This window comes from Syngnathus floridae, chromosome 13, assembly GCF_059516105.1.
Source record: "Syngnathus floridae isolate MCC-2025c chromosome 13, RoL_Sflo_1.0, whole genome shotgun sequence".
Classification (NCBI taxonomy): domain Eukaryota; kingdom Metazoa; phylum Chordata; class Actinopteri; order Syngnathiformes; family Syngnathidae; genus Syngnathus; species Syngnathus floridae.
The window spans coordinates 9820213-9838301 of record NC_142425.1 but is presented as its reverse complement, the minus strand read 5'-3'; the positions used below and the strand labels follow the sequence as shown (position 1 = coordinate 9838301).

The 18089-nt window shown below is 43.8% G+C and overlaps 6 protein-coding genes across 10 annotated transcripts in view; 4 read left to right on the top strand and 2 right to left on the bottom strand.

Annotated features, from left to right (window-relative positions):
* The first annotated feature begins 12 nt into the window (after positions 1-12).
* On the top strand, positions 13-3918 carry amh (anti-Mullerian hormone). Of its 3 annotated transcripts, none has more exons than XM_088393963.1 (9): positions 13-238; positions 799-856; positions 959-1071; positions 1183-1473; positions 1565-1734; positions 1809-1914; positions 2024-2114; positions 2191-2600; positions 2697-3918. In XM_088393963.1, exons 1-9 carry the CDS (start codon positions 175-177, stop codon positions 2972-2974), a joined length of 1581 nt encoding a protein of 526 aa, XP_088250089.1. In that variant the 5' UTR covers positions 13-174; the 3' UTR covers positions 2975-3918. The 3 variants fall into 3 exon arrangements, with proteins under 3 accessions (XP_088250089.1, XP_088250086.1, XP_088250087.1); XM_088393960.1 differs by having other exon boundaries at positions 2662-3918; XM_088393961.1 differs by lacking the exons at positions 13-238; positions 799-856 and having other exon boundaries at positions 874-1071; positions 2662-3918.
* On the bottom strand, positions 3089-4780 carry LOC148388588 (uncharacterized). 2 transcript variants are annotated; one of them, XM_088393976.1, is made up of 4 exons: positions 3962-4780; positions 3744-3878; positions 3550-3626; positions 3092-3470 (listed from the first exon to the last, which is right to left on the bottom strand). In XM_088393976.1, coding segments are annotated over exons 1-4 (333 nt in total). In that variant the 5' UTR covers positions 3963-4780; the 3' UTR covers positions 3092-3350. The 2 variants fall into 2 exon arrangements, with proteins under 2 accessions (XP_088250101.1, XP_088250102.1); XM_088393975.1 differs by lacking the exon at positions 3962-4780 and having other exon boundaries at positions 3089-3470; positions 3744-3931.
* A 149-nt stretch (positions 4781-4929) lies between these two features.
* Positions 4930-8539, top strand: oaz1a (ornithine decarboxylase antizyme 1a). Its single transcript, XM_088393972.1, is given in 6 exon segments — positions 4930-5168; positions 7298-7364; positions 7366-7452; positions 7550-7725; positions 7873-7958; positions 8033-8539. Coding segments are annotated over 6 exon segments (669 nt in total). The 5' UTR covers positions 4930-5049; the 3' UTR covers positions 8167-8539.
* An 824-nt stretch (positions 8540-9363) lies between these two features.
* On the bottom strand, positions 9364-10638 carry LOC148388586 (uncharacterized). The gene has a single exon (XM_088393971.1). It carries the CDS (start codon positions 10328-10330, stop codon positions 9581-9583), a length of 750 nt encoding a protein of 249 aa, XP_088250097.1. The 5' UTR covers positions 10331-10638; the 3' UTR covers positions 9364-9580.
* A 143-nt stretch (positions 10639-10781) lies between these two features.
* Positions 10782-12442, top strand: org (oogenesis-related gene). 2 transcript variants are annotated; one of them, XM_088393973.1, is made up of 6 exons: positions 10782-10947; positions 11032-11106; positions 11447-11678; positions 11889-12040; positions 12156-12260; positions 12339-12442. In XM_088393973.1, exons 1-6 carry the CDS (start codon positions 10894-10896, stop codon positions 12360-12362), a joined length of 642 nt encoding a protein of 213 aa, XP_088250099.1. In that variant the 5' UTR covers positions 10782-10893; the 3' UTR covers positions 12363-12442. The 2 variants fall into 2 exon arrangements, with proteins under 2 accessions (XP_088250099.1, XP_088250100.1); XM_088393974.1 differs by lacking the exon at positions 11032-11106 and having other exon boundaries at positions 10799-10947.
* A 2791-nt stretch (positions 12443-15233) lies between these two features.
* atp8b3 (ATPase phospholipid transporting 8B3) overlaps positions 15234-18089 on the top strand; it is a 38102-nt gene continuing 35246 nt past the window's right edge. The window contains exon 1 of the mRNA XM_088393955.1: positions 15234-15298. The gene's annotated coding sequence lies outside the window, so the exon portion shown is untranslated. The remainder of the gene's footprint in view (positions 15299-18089) is intronic.

Genomic DNA, 18089 nt, shown 5'->3' with positions numbered 1-18089 from the left:
ACAGGACTATTTTTGGTCTTGTCTAGTTCTGATTCTTTCATGAAGTTTCCACTTGGGTGGTGTCCTCCTTCCATAGCACAGGGTCTTCTCAACATCAGCCACAACCTTCTTCCAATTCTAAAATGAGCTATGCGATGAAGGATTGAGGTTGATGTGTCAAGAACGGACCTCCCAATGAGTCTCCTCGGAAGTCGGACCTTTACCACCTGTGCTCAAGATCACCAAAGGCCAGACTACGGTACATATATCATGTCGTGAATCCATATATGGAGTGTAGCTTCATGAAGTGATACATTTTTAATGGTTTCCAAGAATGAGCTTTGGCTGGATGTATCGGAACAGTCGACCTTGACTGTCTGCATAACTGCACTGCAGCTGTGAGATCATCAACACCTCCAAAGAAACAATGTGGGCATTTCTAGGAACCAAGCATTTCAAAACACATTTGCGAAAAATAATCCTCAGGCTTCTACTAGAAAGCTAAAAGCCGACTAGAACAGATTTTCTTGGGAGGGTGGTGGCGTTTTTAATTGTGCCAGGTGTATTTTTTTTTCATTATAATTTTTCTTTCACTATAAAATTATGAATTTTTCATTATAAAATAGAATATATTATAATTATTATAAATATATTAAATATATATATACAAATGATATACAAATATTAAATATAATTATATATTTTATAATTATAAAATATTTAAAAAATAAGCATATTTCTTTGAAGTATTTTAAAATTTGAAGTGTTTGCGAAAATAGCTGTCAGTCTTCATGTTGTGTTCTCCCGTTGTCCCATTAGAGGACCCCTCCCATTCCCACAAGGACACGAGATCTTCCTATTTTGGCGAGGACAGGAGGTTTGTGAGAGAAAGAGAGCGAGAGAGCTCCCACCCTCTTGTTACCTCAACTCTTGATAAAACTTGGATGCACATGCAGATGGCAAAGTGTGTGTGTGACAGCATGTCCCTCTACGTCTTCCGCCGGTGTCTGATGATCCTCTGCTGGATGGGCTGCTGCTCCTGCGTGGTCCTGTCGGACTCTTCTGGATTGCAACCGGAAGCCACCATGACAGGTACACTTGCATCATCCTAAGTGTATATAAAAAGTCTACACACCCCTTTTCTGAGTCATTGTCCTCGAGTTGCATTCAAGTTGCCTCAAAATGATTGTTTTGTATTTTTAGCTGCAAAGAGGCCGGTGTCCGCCGAGGAGGCAGGAGAAAGGAGCCCGTCTGTGTTGCCCACACGCTCCAGAGAAGCCTCCCTTGTCCCTCAGGGCAGCACAGCGTGCTTCCTGGAAGACGTGCTGGCCACCTTGCGAGAGGCTCTCGAGGACGATGACCAGCTGACATCAGCCAGCGTTAACTTATTCGGCATGTGTGCGGCGTCTGGTAGTCTCGCAGTCTTGTTGGACCTGGCGAAGGACGCAAAGAAGAAACAAGGAGGTGGGCTGGAGCTCCTGCATCCCACTGAAGGTAATAAAAAAAAAACTGCGGTCATCTTAAAATGTTTATTAACTGAGTGAAGTCATATAAGTGAACACTTGTCAATATTTCCTCTCCTCAGTGTTTTTCATGGAGGATGATGGGGAAGCACTGATGCTCAACTTTCGCATCCCGCAATCCACTTTGCTCCAAGACAAGTTGGTGCTGCTTTTGGCCTTGGAAAGTCCCATCAGTGGAGGCGACTCAGACCAGATCACCTTCACCAGTCAATCTCTGCAGCCTAATGCACAGGTAGACCCCACTGCAATTGGGTAGAACTTGTATGTCCACCATGTTTCTATTTCTTATTGATTTATTTTTTTCAGATTGTGTGCATGTCAGAAGGAACGCAGTATATTCTCCTGACAGGTCCAGCATCCACGAGACAGCAAACATGGATGCTCTCCATCGACTCAAACGACCCTAATATGAGTATGTCATTTCTTTCTTTGTGATTTATCACCATGTATTTTTAAAATGCATAAATAATAATGATACAATACAGAATTTGTTTTTTCCTGTGCTCTTGCTCATGTCCCAGAGAAAAGGATGAAAGAACTCCTTACGGGTGGAAATACAAGAAGAAGCAGGGTGACTCCAGTTCTTCTTTTCTCTCGTGAAGACGACATCAGGTTGTCCCCCCCCTGTTTTGTTTATCTCTTAAAATGCAAACTATGATTCTAAAGTGTCAATTCCATGTGTCAAAAGCACCCAAATTTCTGGCTCATCCCAGCCGCTTTCCTTCCTGTGTGAGCTACGCCGATTCCTGAGTGACACCCTTCCTCAAAATCATCCGGACGCCGCTCCGCTGAAACTGGACTCCCTGCAGGCCCCACCCCCCGTCACGCTGGATTCCTCCGCCAGCGAGTCCGTACTGGCGGAACTTCTCAACTCGACGGCCCCTACCATCTTCTCCTTCACAGGCTCCACGTATCAAGTCCACCGGGGGGAGCTGGCAATGCCCCCCGGCTTACTTGACCAGCTCAGGTACGGTTTGGAGCAGAACCTTGTGCAGATCAAGGAGGTTCTACGAGACAGGGAGGACGGCCAGAGGAACATCAAGAGGCTCCAGAGACTCTGGGAACTCTGCGCCTTTCCCATGGTGGACCCAGCATCAGGTAATTTGACCCTCCCTATGAGCACATGTGAACTTGCTGATGTCTCTTACCACCTCCGAAGGAGAAAGCCAGTACTGCGCCTTCCTCCTATTAAAGGCCATGAAGACGGTTGGTCACGAGATGTTGCCCCAACAGCGCGCCACCCGTGCGGAGCCCAGCCCCACAGCCAGGCAACCCACGTGCCACCTGACAAGCCTCACCGTGTCCCTGGAGCGTTTCCTGGTAGGCCCCAACACTGCCAACATCAACAACTGCCACGGCCGCTGCGCCTTCCCGCTGATGAACACCGTAAACCACGCCGTGTTGCTCAACTCGCACATCGAGAGCGGCAATATCAACGAGCGCTCGCCGTGCTGCGTGCCGGTCGCTTATGAGGCCCTGGAGGTGGTGGACTTGAACAAGGACGGCACGTCTTTTTTCACGCATCCGGATATGGTAGCAAAGCAGTGTGGTTGTCGCTAAAGCTAATATACACATGCTGGTTTGCAAAGATCCACTTTACTCACTTTCTTTTATTTACTGTATATGTATTTATTCACAAATGACACCCCTGGTCATGTCGTGCTCCACTCAATATATCTATAATATACTCTAATATAAATACATACAAGTATGTCACATTTTAATTCATGATAGTATTAAGATGTCACAGGATTCTTTCGCTGGTAAGTCTACAAAGTTAAAATCTCCATTTTACGACTAACTGCGTTTTTTAAATGGGCCATTTTAACCTTTTTCTATCCAAATGCATCATTGTTTAGCCATTTTAGGTTTCAGGATCGCTTTATTCCCTATGGGCTTTTTCCGTTTCCTTATCGCTCCGAGTTCTTCTGATCCCCACCACGACATGAACTTGTCCCACAAGGAGATCTGGATACATTGAAATACTGTAAGTTCCATTTCTAGTTCCATAATGCTGCAATTCCATATTTCATAAGCAGACAAATACCTGAGTTATTGAACCGTCTTGAATACTTCCGATGAAAGACCTTATCCCTGTCTCTTCTACAACCATGTCAACGGCATCTATGGAACATAACGTTGAAGGGAAAATATGTAACCATTTCTAACAGGGGTGTGTAGACTTTTTATATCCACTGTATAAATTATGCATGACTGTAATACTTCAAGTATGTTACTCACTGTGAAATTGATGGACCCCTGCACCCACAAGCAACACGACCAGTGCCACCACAAGGCAGCGGTTCATAGTGAAGCCCTTCCAAGGATTTGAAGCCTCGTTCAGATTTTGGATGGACAAAATTCTGTCATAGGACACTGAACAAGACGCCATTCATATTAAAAGATCTTAAAAGCAGCATGTGATATCAAACAGGAGACGGTTTCAAGTCAAGTCTTACTTATTAATGCTTGTTAGTGAACTTGTTGCTTAACCTGCAAATGAGATAGAATATTTGTAGCGCTTTGAGCACACGTGTCTTAAAATAGGCCACTGCAGTAGTTTCAATGAAGAAGGTCTTGTTTTAAAATTCACATGAGAGGAACTGGAGGAACATACCTTGTGTAAAAAGCCTGCAGTTGTGTGTCCACACACAGTACACTTGTTGCTTGGGACGACTGTTCTGCACAGGGAGGGCAGAGGTGGCAAACACACCCTGCTTGTTGGTACCTTGATTGACAGGCACAGATGAGAACCCCGTTTCCAAGGGGGGGTCGTGAACAATGACACTGTTTAGCCTCTAGGTGGAGACATTTTCACCCGCAGATGTTTGTATAGTATGTATTGATGTCAATCAAACAAGAGAATCAGAGTATATTTAATACAATGATTCTCAAGATAGCGTCCCTGAACACATGTTTCAATTCTTTCCAAAGTTGAAAGTTTTTTTTTCTTCATAGGGAAAAAGGACAAATGTTTATAGTTGTATTGATGCGTTCATACTGTCAGATGATGGAACTAAATTCCTATGCATATTTATTATAATCAACCAAAACTAAATTGAAAGGCAAAAACACACATTTTTAACAACAAACTAAAATAAACGAGAGTGCTTCTAAAATGAGCACTTTGTAAAACTAACTCTAAATATAATTATAGCGAAATTATCCTTTAAAATAAAAAAACTAAAGAAATAGAAGAATTTTTAAAACTAGAACCAATATGAAAAACCCACAATTAGTTAAAAATGCTCTTTGTTTTTTTTTCTGGGGGTTTCGTAATCAACGATTAGTTCACCTTTTATGACAAGTTAATCCTAAATAATTCGTCACGTATCATAAAAATGAATTGCTTGATGTTTATCGTCTGATGTCTTTGATGATGTTCTCCCTTTTTGTGGCTTGGATGAATGTGGTCACAAGACATCGGACACTCCCCCTCCGCTAAACCCAGCGGCATCAGCCTGTTGGCCGCCTGTCAGTACCCCGAAGCGGCCAGAGTAGAGGTGGGAGGACGAGCGAGCGGCACGCCAGTGTGGACGCAGTCCGGATGGTTAAATCGAACCTACAAACGATTTTGAATAGTCACTGCTTTGCTAGAAAAAAAGAGAGACATTTATCCAACATGCCCGTCATCGAACAGACCAGTAATAAACCGGAAAGTGAAAGGTATGTTTTTTTGTTTTTTTTGTGCATGTCGTCAAAGTTAAGCTAACGGGGCCTGGCGAAATGACGCCGTCTATTTCCTGGAGTGGCGCCACTCTACATCACAAATGTTAAAGCTCTATTGTAAAGTCTGACATAGGTCAAATTAATCGATTAAAAATAACAAACTCTGCCCTCGCTTTAAAGTTTAAATGTCTCATTTGAATACGATTCCCTAATGTGTTGACGTCAATGTCATGGCAATGCAAACAGCGTTAGCCTGTAGCTATGGCCTTGGTATGATTACGTCACAATACTGTTGTTTGGCCTTCTGTTATTCTGCTGATGTATTTTCATTTTGTTTATTAATTGTTCTGCCCGAGGAATATACAGACACGACCTATATTCATACGTATACAGACATGTTCTTTTTCCCCCGCTGTGGTTAATCCCCTTCAATGACCTGCTTGTTTATTTTGTACAGTATTTTTCCATTTGCCATGGAAGATCATTAGCACACATTAAATCGCCGCCAGGGATTGATTTAATCTCATTTTTAGCAGGAAGTTGATATAAGTGCATTTCAAGTATCTGGTATTCTTATTGTCTTGTCCACTCGGTGTCAGGTGTTTTTGTTGTCATCCTGTTTTTTTTAATTGACGTAGTGGTGGTGGTGGTGGGGGGGGGGATTAGGTTTAGGGTTGATAGGAAAATTTTGATACCCAGGTATAATTTGCATTGGTCTGATCGTGCCCATGGATGTTGTCTTTATGGTTTTCGCGTTGTTGTGAAAGACTCTTTGGAAATTTCCACTGCACTGCGACTGCTTGGGGGAGGAGGAAGAAGAAGGAGGGAGGGGGTGATTTAGTGATGTCATATTAAAACATAAAGGCTTGTTATTCTTCTGTTGCACCGAGATCCTTTATAAACAGACCCGTTTTTAATTCAGAAACTTGTGTGTCATGTTTTAACATGCAAACTAGCATAATAAATGCAATGCAAAAAGTAGAATTCAATTGTGTGATTGGAAAATGAGACTTTTGTGGTAGTCTTGGATGATCTCAGAAGCTTAAGCTGTCTAAGCAATGTAAAAATAAATAAATATATACATGCATATAAAATAAACTTGTGAATCCTAATTGGAATCTTGGCCCTGACCTGTAAAGGTTGCTCTATAACATTCTTAACTGTTATACAAGTGTTCGTATCCTTTGCGCCAAGTAATTCTCACACCTCCGCTCCACATATAGCGCCCCGGCGTCATTTACGTAAGCGTGGACGAGGCACGGCACTGCTTCTGTTCATCTGATAGCATGCCAGCATTTAACAGCACACACGCATGCAGCAACACGCACAGTGCATTTGTACTTGCGTGTCACAGCTCCAGGCAGAAACATGGCTGCCGTTTGTCCTCTGTCGCCATTAAGGCCAAGTTTGTGCCTCCACTAAAGCAGGCTAATGATTAAACAAACAGCTGGTATTTGCTTGTGTCAGCAGTCAGATGATCATGTCCGCCATGTCAAGACACGCATTAAAAGGGTAAATTGTACTTGAAGGTCAATGGTTAAAAAAAAAGTTTATTTTTATTGATTACTTTGCTGCTACACAATTGTAAATGCATTAATATTTTTTTTAAATGTACTTAAATATTTATTTATATATCGGTCAATAAAATGACTTAATATACACAAAATATTGGAATAAAATATTACAAAATGATATCGTGTTAAAAAATCCCAATCGTGCATAAAATCAATATTTTTATACATATAAATAAAAACATGCAATTTAATCAATACAATCCAAATAAAATGACTTTGTGTCACCTTGATTTTTTTTTTTAAATTTTAGAAATATAAATACAATATAATACAACTTGAGCATGTTTTTGTGATGATTATGCTAAAATGAGACGCTTAGTCAGAAGTTCCACAATGTGGTAACAAAACCACGCCTTCCTTCCTGCCCGACCAAAGTTCCTCATCACACTCACGATATGGTCACTCATTAAAGTTTTTTGCCACCGATGAGTTACTAGGCAGCCGAGTTGGTTCTTTAAATAAGGAGGAGCGTGTTGTCGGGAAACACAACCTCTGGAGAACTTTCCCAGCACTCATGGCTCCGTGTTCACACGCACTGGTGTTTTTCCACAGTATCTCCAATCCCAGGAGGTGCTCCCGCTGTTGCAGTAACCCGTGTCCGGGGCCTCTGTGGTGCTCCTGATGCCCCTCACCCACCCCTGAAGATCCCAGGTGGGCGAGGGAATGACCAGCGGGATCGCAATCTTTCAGCTAAGCTATTCTATTCCGTAAGTGCTTCTCGTGTTTTTCTGGTTCTCCTGCATTTGGAAATGCATTCTTCTTGTATCCACTTTTGTCGTGGGCTTTTTTTCCCCCCTCGCTCAGGATGCTCAGTTGCTGGTTCTCGAAGAACCCGCCCCCGCCAACAGCAGAGTGCGCTTCCTGCTCTTTGAGCCGCGCTTTTCCGACGGCAAGAAGTGCGTTTGGAGGGCGGCGCTCAAAGCCGGCAACCTCTACATTGAAATCCCCCCGGGAGCTTTGCCCGAGGGCAGCAAAGACAGGTCAGTTGGAAAATGAGGCCCGCTGGGGAGCTCACGTGTTTGTCCCTGGCCTTTCTCCACACGCTGATTCATTTCCTCAATTAATAATAAAATGTGTCTTTTTGAGAGATGATGCCATCATGGTGTGTTTAACATTTGCGCACCCAGTTTTGCTCTGGTGCTGGAGTTTGCCGAGGAGCAGCTGCAGGGCGAGCACGTGTTCATCTGTTTCCACAAGAGCCGTGACGATCGAGGTGAGGGATTAAGTCTTGTGGATTTTCTGCTGGACTCATGAGCTCATGTTTTGTTTTCTGTTCTCCCTCCTCAGCATCCCTGCTGCGCACATTCAGTTTCCTGGGCTTTGAGATTGTGAGACCGGGCCATCCCCTCGTCCCCACCCGCCCCGACGCTTTCTTCATGGCTTACAGCATCGAGCGAGACTCATCCTCTGATGACGACTAAAAAAAAAAAGCAGTCGCTCACTTTCCTTTCTCATCCACATCAACGTATTGTAATCAAAGAGGGCATATAGGACTCCTTTAGTAACCCCGTGTAACAGCGTTTTACTTTCTGTGACGTCTAGTGATGACTTCCTGCTCACCCCTTCATCATCACCATCCTCATCATCCGCACAGGCTGATATTTATGATTAAATTTGAAACCACCGTACTCCTCCAGGTAGATTGGTTATCATTGTAATTGTGAGTTGATTCTCCTGTTGATATTGATTGTGTTGTTTTCTATGTGTGCATGATTTTCATTTGATGCTCTGATTCACTTGATAGAAATCTGCATGTTGAAACTGAACCGATTAAAAGTGCTCACCTTATACTCATCCCAGTCTCTTTTTTTTTTTAACGTTTGCAGTCTCAGTATACGACGGAGTGCCTCTGCTAACGGTGGGACGTTATCTCGATTTGTAAGTAGGAGGTGTAACAGCAAACTAAATCCACCTGCACGTAGCACGGCAGCCAACACGATAAGATATGGCACACAAACGTACACGTAATGCCGCTATTATATCATCCTTCTTGATTTGAATCATAATCTGGATTTATGAGCACTCCCACAACGAATAACATGCGCAGTTATGAAATAGTAATACTCGACCTTTAGGTGGCCTTTGAAAAAATGGCCTGCCAAAAATAAGGCATTAAAAAAACATTTCAATGTTTCAGATAAATGACAAGCCCTGTGCAATTTCCTCTTTTTGATTTATTGTTTGAAACTAATATATTGAGAAATATTTTAGACTCAAATGTCACATAGAAATGTGCGCAGATTGAAGTGAAGCCAGCTACTCATTGCATGAAAAGAGAAATCCCTCCTTTTGTCGCAAAACGCCTGCGTCACGTACATAAACAAACGTGGCGGTTGTTTATAAATCCACTCATCGGTCCCGCTCTTGTCGTCGAGGCCTCCTTCAGACTCCTCGAGGCCCGGCGACAATGATGCCACGACAGCTGTGCGGCCGGCGCGGGAGCATCATTAGCGTAGGAGACCCTTCACGCCAGCCCTTCATATGTTAAAACCCACGCAAGTAAACAGAGGGTCATTTAAAAGTTAAACGTGGGCAGGAGAAAATATTACCATTAAACACTCTCTCTAAAAATAACCAACCATTAATGCTGAGATTACGTCACTGAACCTTAACGGCAACATTTTCCAAATGTATAGGTTGTAGGAATATTATTTTGAAATACACATCATGAGCTGAATGCTTGTCTTGTTTTCTTTCGATAGTGCACAATAACATTTGCCTGTCTCTCAGCATTCCAAATATTTAAGTGACAAGTGAAGAGCTCAACAACAGTGCTGCTCAGATGATGCTGGTTTATTATTTTATTTGCCACAAGAATACCACTGGTGCAGTCAGTTAGTGGCAGAAGGGGATATGCTTCTTTATGGCCACACGGAGGCGCTGTTTGAGCTTGTCTTGTTTGTGTGAAGAGGCCGGAATCGAGTCAGTCCGCAAGTCCGTCTTCAAATCCGAGGCCGGGGTCTCCTTGTCTTTGTTGCCCCACCGCATCCCGGCCTGGCAGAGCAGCTCCTCCTCGTTGGCCATCTGAGGGCTCTGGCTCAAGGTGATGAACCCGTACGGGGTGGTCACCTTAGTGAGGTGGGGCAGGGAGAGCGCCGCCCTACTGGCCGGGTCCAAACAGTGCTCCGTGGGGCACCGAGGGTAGGACGCCTCTCTCTGCAGGCGGGTCCTCCTGTACTGCAACGGAACGGAGTCGCATCTCTCGGCCTTGCGCACCGACAGCTCCAATCGAGACCCCGACGATGATGAAGACGCGGAGGACTCGGTCCACTCTATGCCGGAACTCTGCGAGCCTTCCCAGCCTTCCTCGGGCTCTGTGTGAGTCTCCTGCATCCTGAGGCCGTTCTGCACCAGCAGGCTGGGGATGGTGAACTGCGGGATGCTGTCAGGGGTCAGGATGTTGGGGAAGATGTTCTCCCGGCTGGATCCCAGAGAGCAACCGAAGGATCTGGAGTGGCTCGTAGCCCAAAGGAGCGCCCGCACCCCGGCGCTGCTATGCCTGCGCGACGCCGTGTAATCACCCGCCTCGATTTTGCTGCTGATGGCATCGATGCTGAACGTCCTCTTCACTGCGTCCCTCGCCATCTCTCTCAGGCTTTCTTTCCATTCCCCTGGCACAGACCACTCTTATATACTAGTCCCCCAGGCTTTTTTTATCGAACGCTTACGCAAATATGCCGAAAGACGTCAACGGAAATGGTCGCCAATTAGGGAGCCTGTCATCAACAAAGGAAGCTTTTCTTGAAAGCTCTTCATATGCTAATGAGGTTCATAAATGGCTACAAGGATGAAGGAGACTTTTTCTGTTTATTTTGAGGATCCAAGCATGAAACCGACCTATCTAAACATTTATCCATACAGCTATCTATAAATGTATCTATACATAACTTTCTGTTGGCTTTAATTAAAATAGCGCCTTTGACGTCACCGTTTCCTGATAGGCTGATTACGTCACTGTAGTTAATTGGTGCCTTGTGCCGATTGGCTAATTTTGATTACAACATGTGCGCCTGTGCCCAGTGATTGGTTGAACGCAAAACTCCTGAGGGTACATTTGGGCGTACTTTTGAGGTTTTGGAAAGTACGCAGTTGTTTTTTTTGTTATCGAGCCGTCCACACGGTCTTCAGCGCGTGTTTGGCCCGCTAGCATGATGGCCGATGATTCCCGCAATGACATAGTAGAGCAGGCCGAGAGTACAGAGGTAACGTAATGTTTCTTTTTTTGTCCTGTTTGGTCCGCCATTTTAGTGTGTGCTTGTTTTCCACTTGTTTATTCGTCTGGGCAGGGTTCTGTGGAGGTGAGGCGGTATGGGGTGCTTCGTTCCGTGCTGCGGGGGCTCTTCTGGCCCTTTGGCATCGTGGTACGTGCAGCCGAATAACTGATAATGGCATGGCATACTTAACCCCCCCCCCTTTCTTTTCTTTAATTATTTGAGCATTAATGATCCTTTTGCACGCACGTTTCCAATTTGTATTAAGATAGTATCCTGACCTTGCACCCCCACGCCCCATATTTTTTTTTCGTTTCCACTTCATGAGGTCTATGCAGGTGAGGTTTCACCTTTCATCTTGCTTTCACGAAATCTGCCAACATCTCGTTTGTTGAATTATGGTAAAGCAACTTTTATTTGCTTTATTTTCACTTGGCTTAATAAAACCATTGGAACATTTTATTAATTGTATACATCTGTGTCTTTGCAGGTCCATGCGTATCATGGCTTTTGGTGGCTGCTGGGCTTCAGGCAACCCAAGCAGCAGCAACAGGAGCAGCAGCAACAGGAGCAGCAGGATTTAGCAAGTTCGCGTCAGCGCCGCAGCATTCGCAAGCGCCTTAACCCGGTCACACGCCTGCTGCTCAACATCTTGCCTAGCTGGCTGCATGGTGCACTGGGCTACCCTAAGTCTACTGATATTGGCTGCTTCCTTTCTCTAGGTATCTAAAAATATTCAGCTCAATCAGTGTAATTTCTAAAGGCAAAATGAGATTATGGCTCCAATTTTTAAAGTAAAAGCTGGCTTGTTAAGTGGAAATTTCTAACCTGATATTTTTCTCAGATTTATTTGTGGATCTGCAAAGTAAAAATTGCAAGTATACAGGATAATTCAAAAAGCTTTGATTCTAAATAGGACTCATTCCTGACAGAAATAAGAATCTCTCCCACAAAACCTTGTGGGAAGGGCAGCAAGAGGAAACAGGATGACTTGGAGGATGAGGATGAAGAGGCCCACCACTGGGTGGACGCCCTCACGCATGAGCTTGTTGACGAAGACCCAGAGAAGGATCCCGACTATGAGGTTAGTCTTTATTGTATGAATAATTTGGGGCCGTTTCAGAGATGAGGTTTGAGGTTTTGTCGTGTAAACGGGCGTTGATCATCATTGCCGTTGTTGGTCGTTGACATTTCTCCAGCCTAGTTCTGTCGAGGTAGACAGTGAAGAGTTGTGCTCTCACAACAGCACGGAGAGCGACATTGAAGTGCATGACAATTTGGCCGTTATTGAAGATGTGGAAACGGTGAGATCATTTGACATGTTAAAGAAGTAGAATACCACCCTAATGCTTTTTTTTTTTTTTCCCTATTTGAACTTTCAGGGTGTTCAGCAGCACTCGGCTTAATGGTCTCGCCCTGGCCCGCTTTAACATGTTTTGTATATTAGTGTAATTTTCTAACTCACAATAAAACTTCTTTGAATTTATCATTGGCTTGGTTTTGTTGATTTCTTTATTGTACCCCAAAATGGAAGGGTTGACGATCTCCTAAAACATTGGCTGCAATGCCTGCCTGCACTTTAATCCATGAAGGTCGTAAGCTTGGCTGACATTTTCCTCATTCCTCATTTCATGAGCCGGTCCCATCTGTCCTGCATGAACTGCTGTGTGCATGCTCCGCCACTAGATGGCAGTGAACTCTTTAGTTTATCCCAACAAATGTTCTCCATGAGCATCTTTCAGTCTAGTTTACTGTCAGTCTTGCACATTCACTGTGATTTGAATCAAAAACGTAGCTTTAAGCTGTATTTTATGGAACTGATTTTTACCTCTAGGCTATATTTTGACATTTAATGGCACTGATACCATATGGCTCTCCAATTGTCAACATATTCAGATGTACCTCTTGACCATCTGCGGTCTCCTGTGCCGAGCTGTATTTACAGTGAGTAGGTGGAAGGCTCAGTATAAGGGCTCGGCGAGCATCTTTACGTTGGAGGCAGCGTTACTATCTGTACTGCAGATGAATCGTCATCCCAGAGTTCCTTCTGTACGCTTGAGCTATACCGGAGAGGTCGAAGGAAGCTTCCGAGCTGATCCACTCTAATCCGGCATGCTTAATGGGGAAGTCTACGCGGTATTTCAAGTTCCGCTATGCTTGAGTGTGTGACTAAGCTTAAGAAATTAGCAGCTCCTTAGCATCGTTTAACCTCGAGTTTTTTTTTTTTTAATGGGGGGGAGGAGCCTGGCAATTTTTATCTATTTTTTTTAAATATGGTTTTAGGCAAAATACTTTTTTTCCCCCCGCCATTCTCCTATGGCTTAAGAATCTGCTGCACAACAGGAGTCTCATAACAAATATATATGTTCCAATACTAGTTACGACTGACTGAAATATATTTGCACCCGAGTTGAACTTAACCTCAGGCTATTGAAACTGGCAACTTTTTGACTCTTCAGTCTTCACAGATGTTTTTTTTATCTTCTGAAGTTGACGTTTAAAGGAAGCAGTCACCCTCCCCCGAGTGGCATAATGTAGTGTGTGCGGATCCAGTAAAGGCACAGAGTAACCTCTGGGGGCCTTCTGGAACTGTCAGAAGCCGTTTCAAGGTTAGCCTGCTCCGTTGAGACACTCGCTGACCTCCATCTCTCCTGTTTGTAGCCAGCTGGAGGCCACTTTTCAACACCCAACTTTTGTTGTTCTTTTTCTTCCCAAGTCTTTTTTTTTAAATAGCAAGGTGACGACAGCAGCGTCTGGTGGTAGGGCTGTAAATGGAATGCTTGGCCTCAGGTGCGCCATTAAGGAGAGCCAGTTTAGAGTTTGCCGTGTTTTGAAAAAGACGCCGAGTAGTTTGGTTAGGAGGTCGCGGGAATGCGGGACCTTGAGGAAAAAATGAATTCGCTCATTCATTCTCACAGTATACGCGCAGTTGCACCACGAGAACTTGCTGCCAACCTGAATGAATGACGGCAGGTGCCGACTTTTAGCCCAAGGCTAATATCTGCAACATGTGACACTCTCTCATCAGACAGCTGAAGAACTTGCCCCTGTACTAGTGCGCATGCACACGCACGCTTGACTTCACAGCCCGCCTACTCGAAGCTCGTTCAGCGTGTGTCGCTTTACCTCCAGCCTGATTACCAGCTGGCCCTGCACATCCGGAGCATCCATCATTGTCTGGAATAGGGGGGAAAAAAAAGACATTATAGTCTATGGTTTGCTCTCTCCCATTGGAGTTGAGTCTATAAAGTTTAGCCCTACTGTGGTTTTTCGAGATAATAGTTTACGTTTGTCTGTTGTTTTTTTTCTACTATTTGAGACAAGTGATGTATGATGGCAATGACTGTGGGCTCCCTTCACGATAGTTCGCCATTCTTCAAAAAGGGGCTTTAAAAACTGTTTGAGCATCATTTGAAGTTCATAGTCTTAACTACAACAGCAACTTTTTACCAAATTTCTTTCCTCTACTAATGTGTTAGCTTAATGCTAACACACAATGCAAAATGCCATACTTTGGATTCACAGAAAGTGAGCAGCTCTTGCAAACTGTTCGTTTTTATGCATGCCCTCACCCCTCCCGCCGCAAATCTATTCGCGCATTTATGATTCTATTCCGAGGCTGACCGTTAACGACACGCCGGGGAGGCCGGGGAGGCGGCCGCGAACAAGGACACCGTGAGATTTTAAATGTTTATTTATAAGTGAGAAGCGACTTTTATTAGACGTGTTTGTACGATTTAAGGCCGTGCTGACAGCGGTTTAATAGAGCAATCTGCTCCACATGATTGATTGATCGTCTGTCTTGACATGAGGTGAAGCAGCATGTGGCTTTATTTGGCAAAAGGCTATTTTTGATCCAATTCTTTTGCAATACTCTTGGAAATATTAATAGTAAAGGAGAGCTAATCATGGATTTATTAAAACATGCAAAATTGGACTCGCTGCTTTTGTTATTGTAATGTTTTAAACCCAGAGGAGACGGCTTGTTGCCGCAATTAAGGCTACCGCAAATGATAGAAGTAGGGCATTAAATGCAAACGCAAGGCAATAAAGGAAGAAAAGAATACATCAAATTGGTCGCATAAAAGTAATGCTGATTATTAAATGATTCACAAGGCAATTTTTTCTCTGGTCATCTCACTGTCTGAAATCTGAATCGGCGAATAGTCAGGCTTGTGAAAGTGGAGGTTGACCTCCACTTCCCGACTTTTATCATCCCCCTGAATCTTCATTGCTCAGCTCTTTTTCAGGCCAAACATTGACTCTATCGGCTGACTTAACACATTTGTTTGACCTGTTCCGAAAGCTCTCATCTTCTTTCAAGGCTTGAACAAGGGAACAGGTAAGCTAGCCCTTCCATGATCCCCAGATAAGTGCTGCTAAGCAACCAGTCTTTTTAGGGTGGAGGCTGGATTTTAGTTTAGTTTAATATTTTTTTGGGGCTCAGACAGATTTGTATCTTTCATCTTGTTTCATCACATGACGCCCTCATTAGCATGCAGCAAATTACCTCTGCCAAGCAGGAAAGCGCAAAGGCGCCGTTGTTGTGATTGTCTTGTGTTTGCCAGATGAGGCAAAAGCAATTTTCACAATACTGACATTTTTTGGTGCCGCTCCGACTAAAAAGGTAGCGAGGCAAGAGAAATTTATTTGCTGTTTTCCGCGCCTTGCGAAAATTGCACGCTAAATCGACTCAGTTTGAAATGTTATTGCTTCACCCCGAGGAAAACCATCAAATATTTACTGAGTGTTTCATTGCTACCCAAAATCTTATTGTTGATCTTTTTGAATTTGATTTTTCCTCTCTATATTTCCAAAGACAAAAAATATGTCATCACAGCAGAATGTTTTTAGGCCAATTTCAGATGATTAGCCTCGTCCTAAAATCCTCCACAAGTTACCGCATCCGCCCTCTCGCTCTAATTACCAGCTGTCTAATTAGCGGCCATGTTACGTCTGTTTATTACTCCAGAGGAGTTTTTGCTTGTTGGGATGTTGTTTGTTTGCTTTTGCTACACAATGTAGGCCAGAGACATGAAAGGATTGGCGGATGTGATGTTTAAGACTCACAAGACAACCGGCGCATCCGCCGGATGTTTTCGAGGCTCTTTTGGGATGCGGTTTTCTCTGTTGTCTTAACTCCAGCTTTTCATTTCGTAATGCTCGGTCGCCCCGCAGCTCTGCGTCATCTGCGACTTTCTGTCAACGGGCCAACTGTTAAATGAGTGTGAGCAGCAGTAGAGGCGATGTTAGTTCTTTGATTTCTAATGTTGCAATTTTCCAGGTTTGGAAAGGACCCAAATTTGACACTGAACAGACAAAATCTGTTTTTATCTATAGCCTTGTGATATTAAACATTATTTTGGCAATATTGTATTGGGCAGCCAGTTCAATTTCCTGTTCTATGGTTGTTATACTTTTTTTTTTTTTCTTTTCTAAACCTTCGCAAATATATTTTGTGGTGGTTTAAAAAAAATCTACAGAGGAAAAAAAAAAGCCCCAAAAACCCAGCTCCTAGTGTCAAAGCTTACGCATAAGAAAGTTAATATTCAATTCACCATATTTTTTTTATTTTGCACCACATACAGTCAAATCCCAGACTTGCATATTCCAAATGCCCAGTGGCGCTATTTCCATCTTTTCACCCAGCAGTGCTTGTTCAGCTCAAATCAAAGGTGCATTCCATTCAAGGCAATTCATCCTTATTTACAAAAGCGCCGGCTCGCGGCTAAGGATTAAACTGTCACCATCATTCAGGTCAAGTTTGAAGTCAATATTATTTATATAGCTCCGATTCACAATAGAAGCTACTTGAAGACGCTACTTAGACATGAAAGAGAACCGAACGGCTCTAGCACGAGCGGAGACGAGGAAAAAATTTCTCTGTGAGGAAGAAATCTCAAGCAGAAGCCAAACTCTGCTCTTGAAACGGCATACATCTTTGTCTATACATTGTTCATTAAGTGCCAAGTTCACGTCCAATCATATCTGGAGCCACTATCTCAAAACTGTCCAAGCAGTCCGGCTTGATGGTTCAGGGCAATCTATAACTGTTGCGTAGCTCAGACATCCACTGGCGATCGGCGGGCAAACAGGAAATGAAACAAGAGAGAGGCCACGAGGATGACGGCGAGGTGGTCATATCTCGCGGCGGGCCGGCAAGGAGAACATTTCCACCGTTGTCACAGATTTCCTTCGGGTATCTGGAGACGTTTATTAACTTTTCATTTTGGCAACACGGACTGTGTGCTCTCGCTTCTTCAGCGGCGCTGTGATCGATTCAAGCGTGCTCGGCCGCAGAGGGCACGTCGTGTATGTGTGTGTGGGTCCGAACAAGAGCTTCAGCCAGGCTTTGTTGTGTTTACCATTTCGAGTTGACTCAGGAAAAAGATTTCAGTGGGCAGAAGCTTGTTTGGGGCCAGCGAGGAGGACTCAAAATTGACCCTTGGTGAGCAATGGAGTGCTTTGCGGCTTTATTGATTGAGCTTAGCTGGCTGAGGCGCTAGCTTTATTCCAACGTCCTTACATTGGATAACAACACTGACCTCCGTCACGGGTTTAACATGCGTCGGCTGCTAAATGGGTGACGGAACGGAGTCGACGTTAGAGCCGAATAGCTGGAACGAGATTAAATTTCACAGCTAGAATTTCAGTCGGGTCGTCCTTGAAGTTAGAGTCCCTCGTCTGCGGCCCCTTCTCAAGGTTTCTCTTTTTTCCCCCAAATGTTTTTCCCCAAGATCCGTGATGTTAATATTTGTCAACTGCGGGCATGTTTGAGACTTTTTAGTGATTCAGGGCTAAATTAATAAATTTGACTTGAGTAGTTGTGACACAGGCCGAAGCATCTCAACAGAAACGTTCAATACAATTTTCTGTGATAATATTAAGAGCCTGTCAAATGTGGAAAATCCTTAACGAGACTTGGTTTCACATCACTGCTTCTACATACACGACGCCAACTTCAATCAAAACTGATTTGACAGTAATATGTTGGAACAATATTTTTTATAAGCATTCATCCAAGCAGTCGTTTTTGGCAGGTTCTCACCCTAATCTACGACTACTGACCTATCCTAAAACATTCCGGAATAAAATCACGTAACTACTGCAGACAGGACAATGTAAAAAAATGA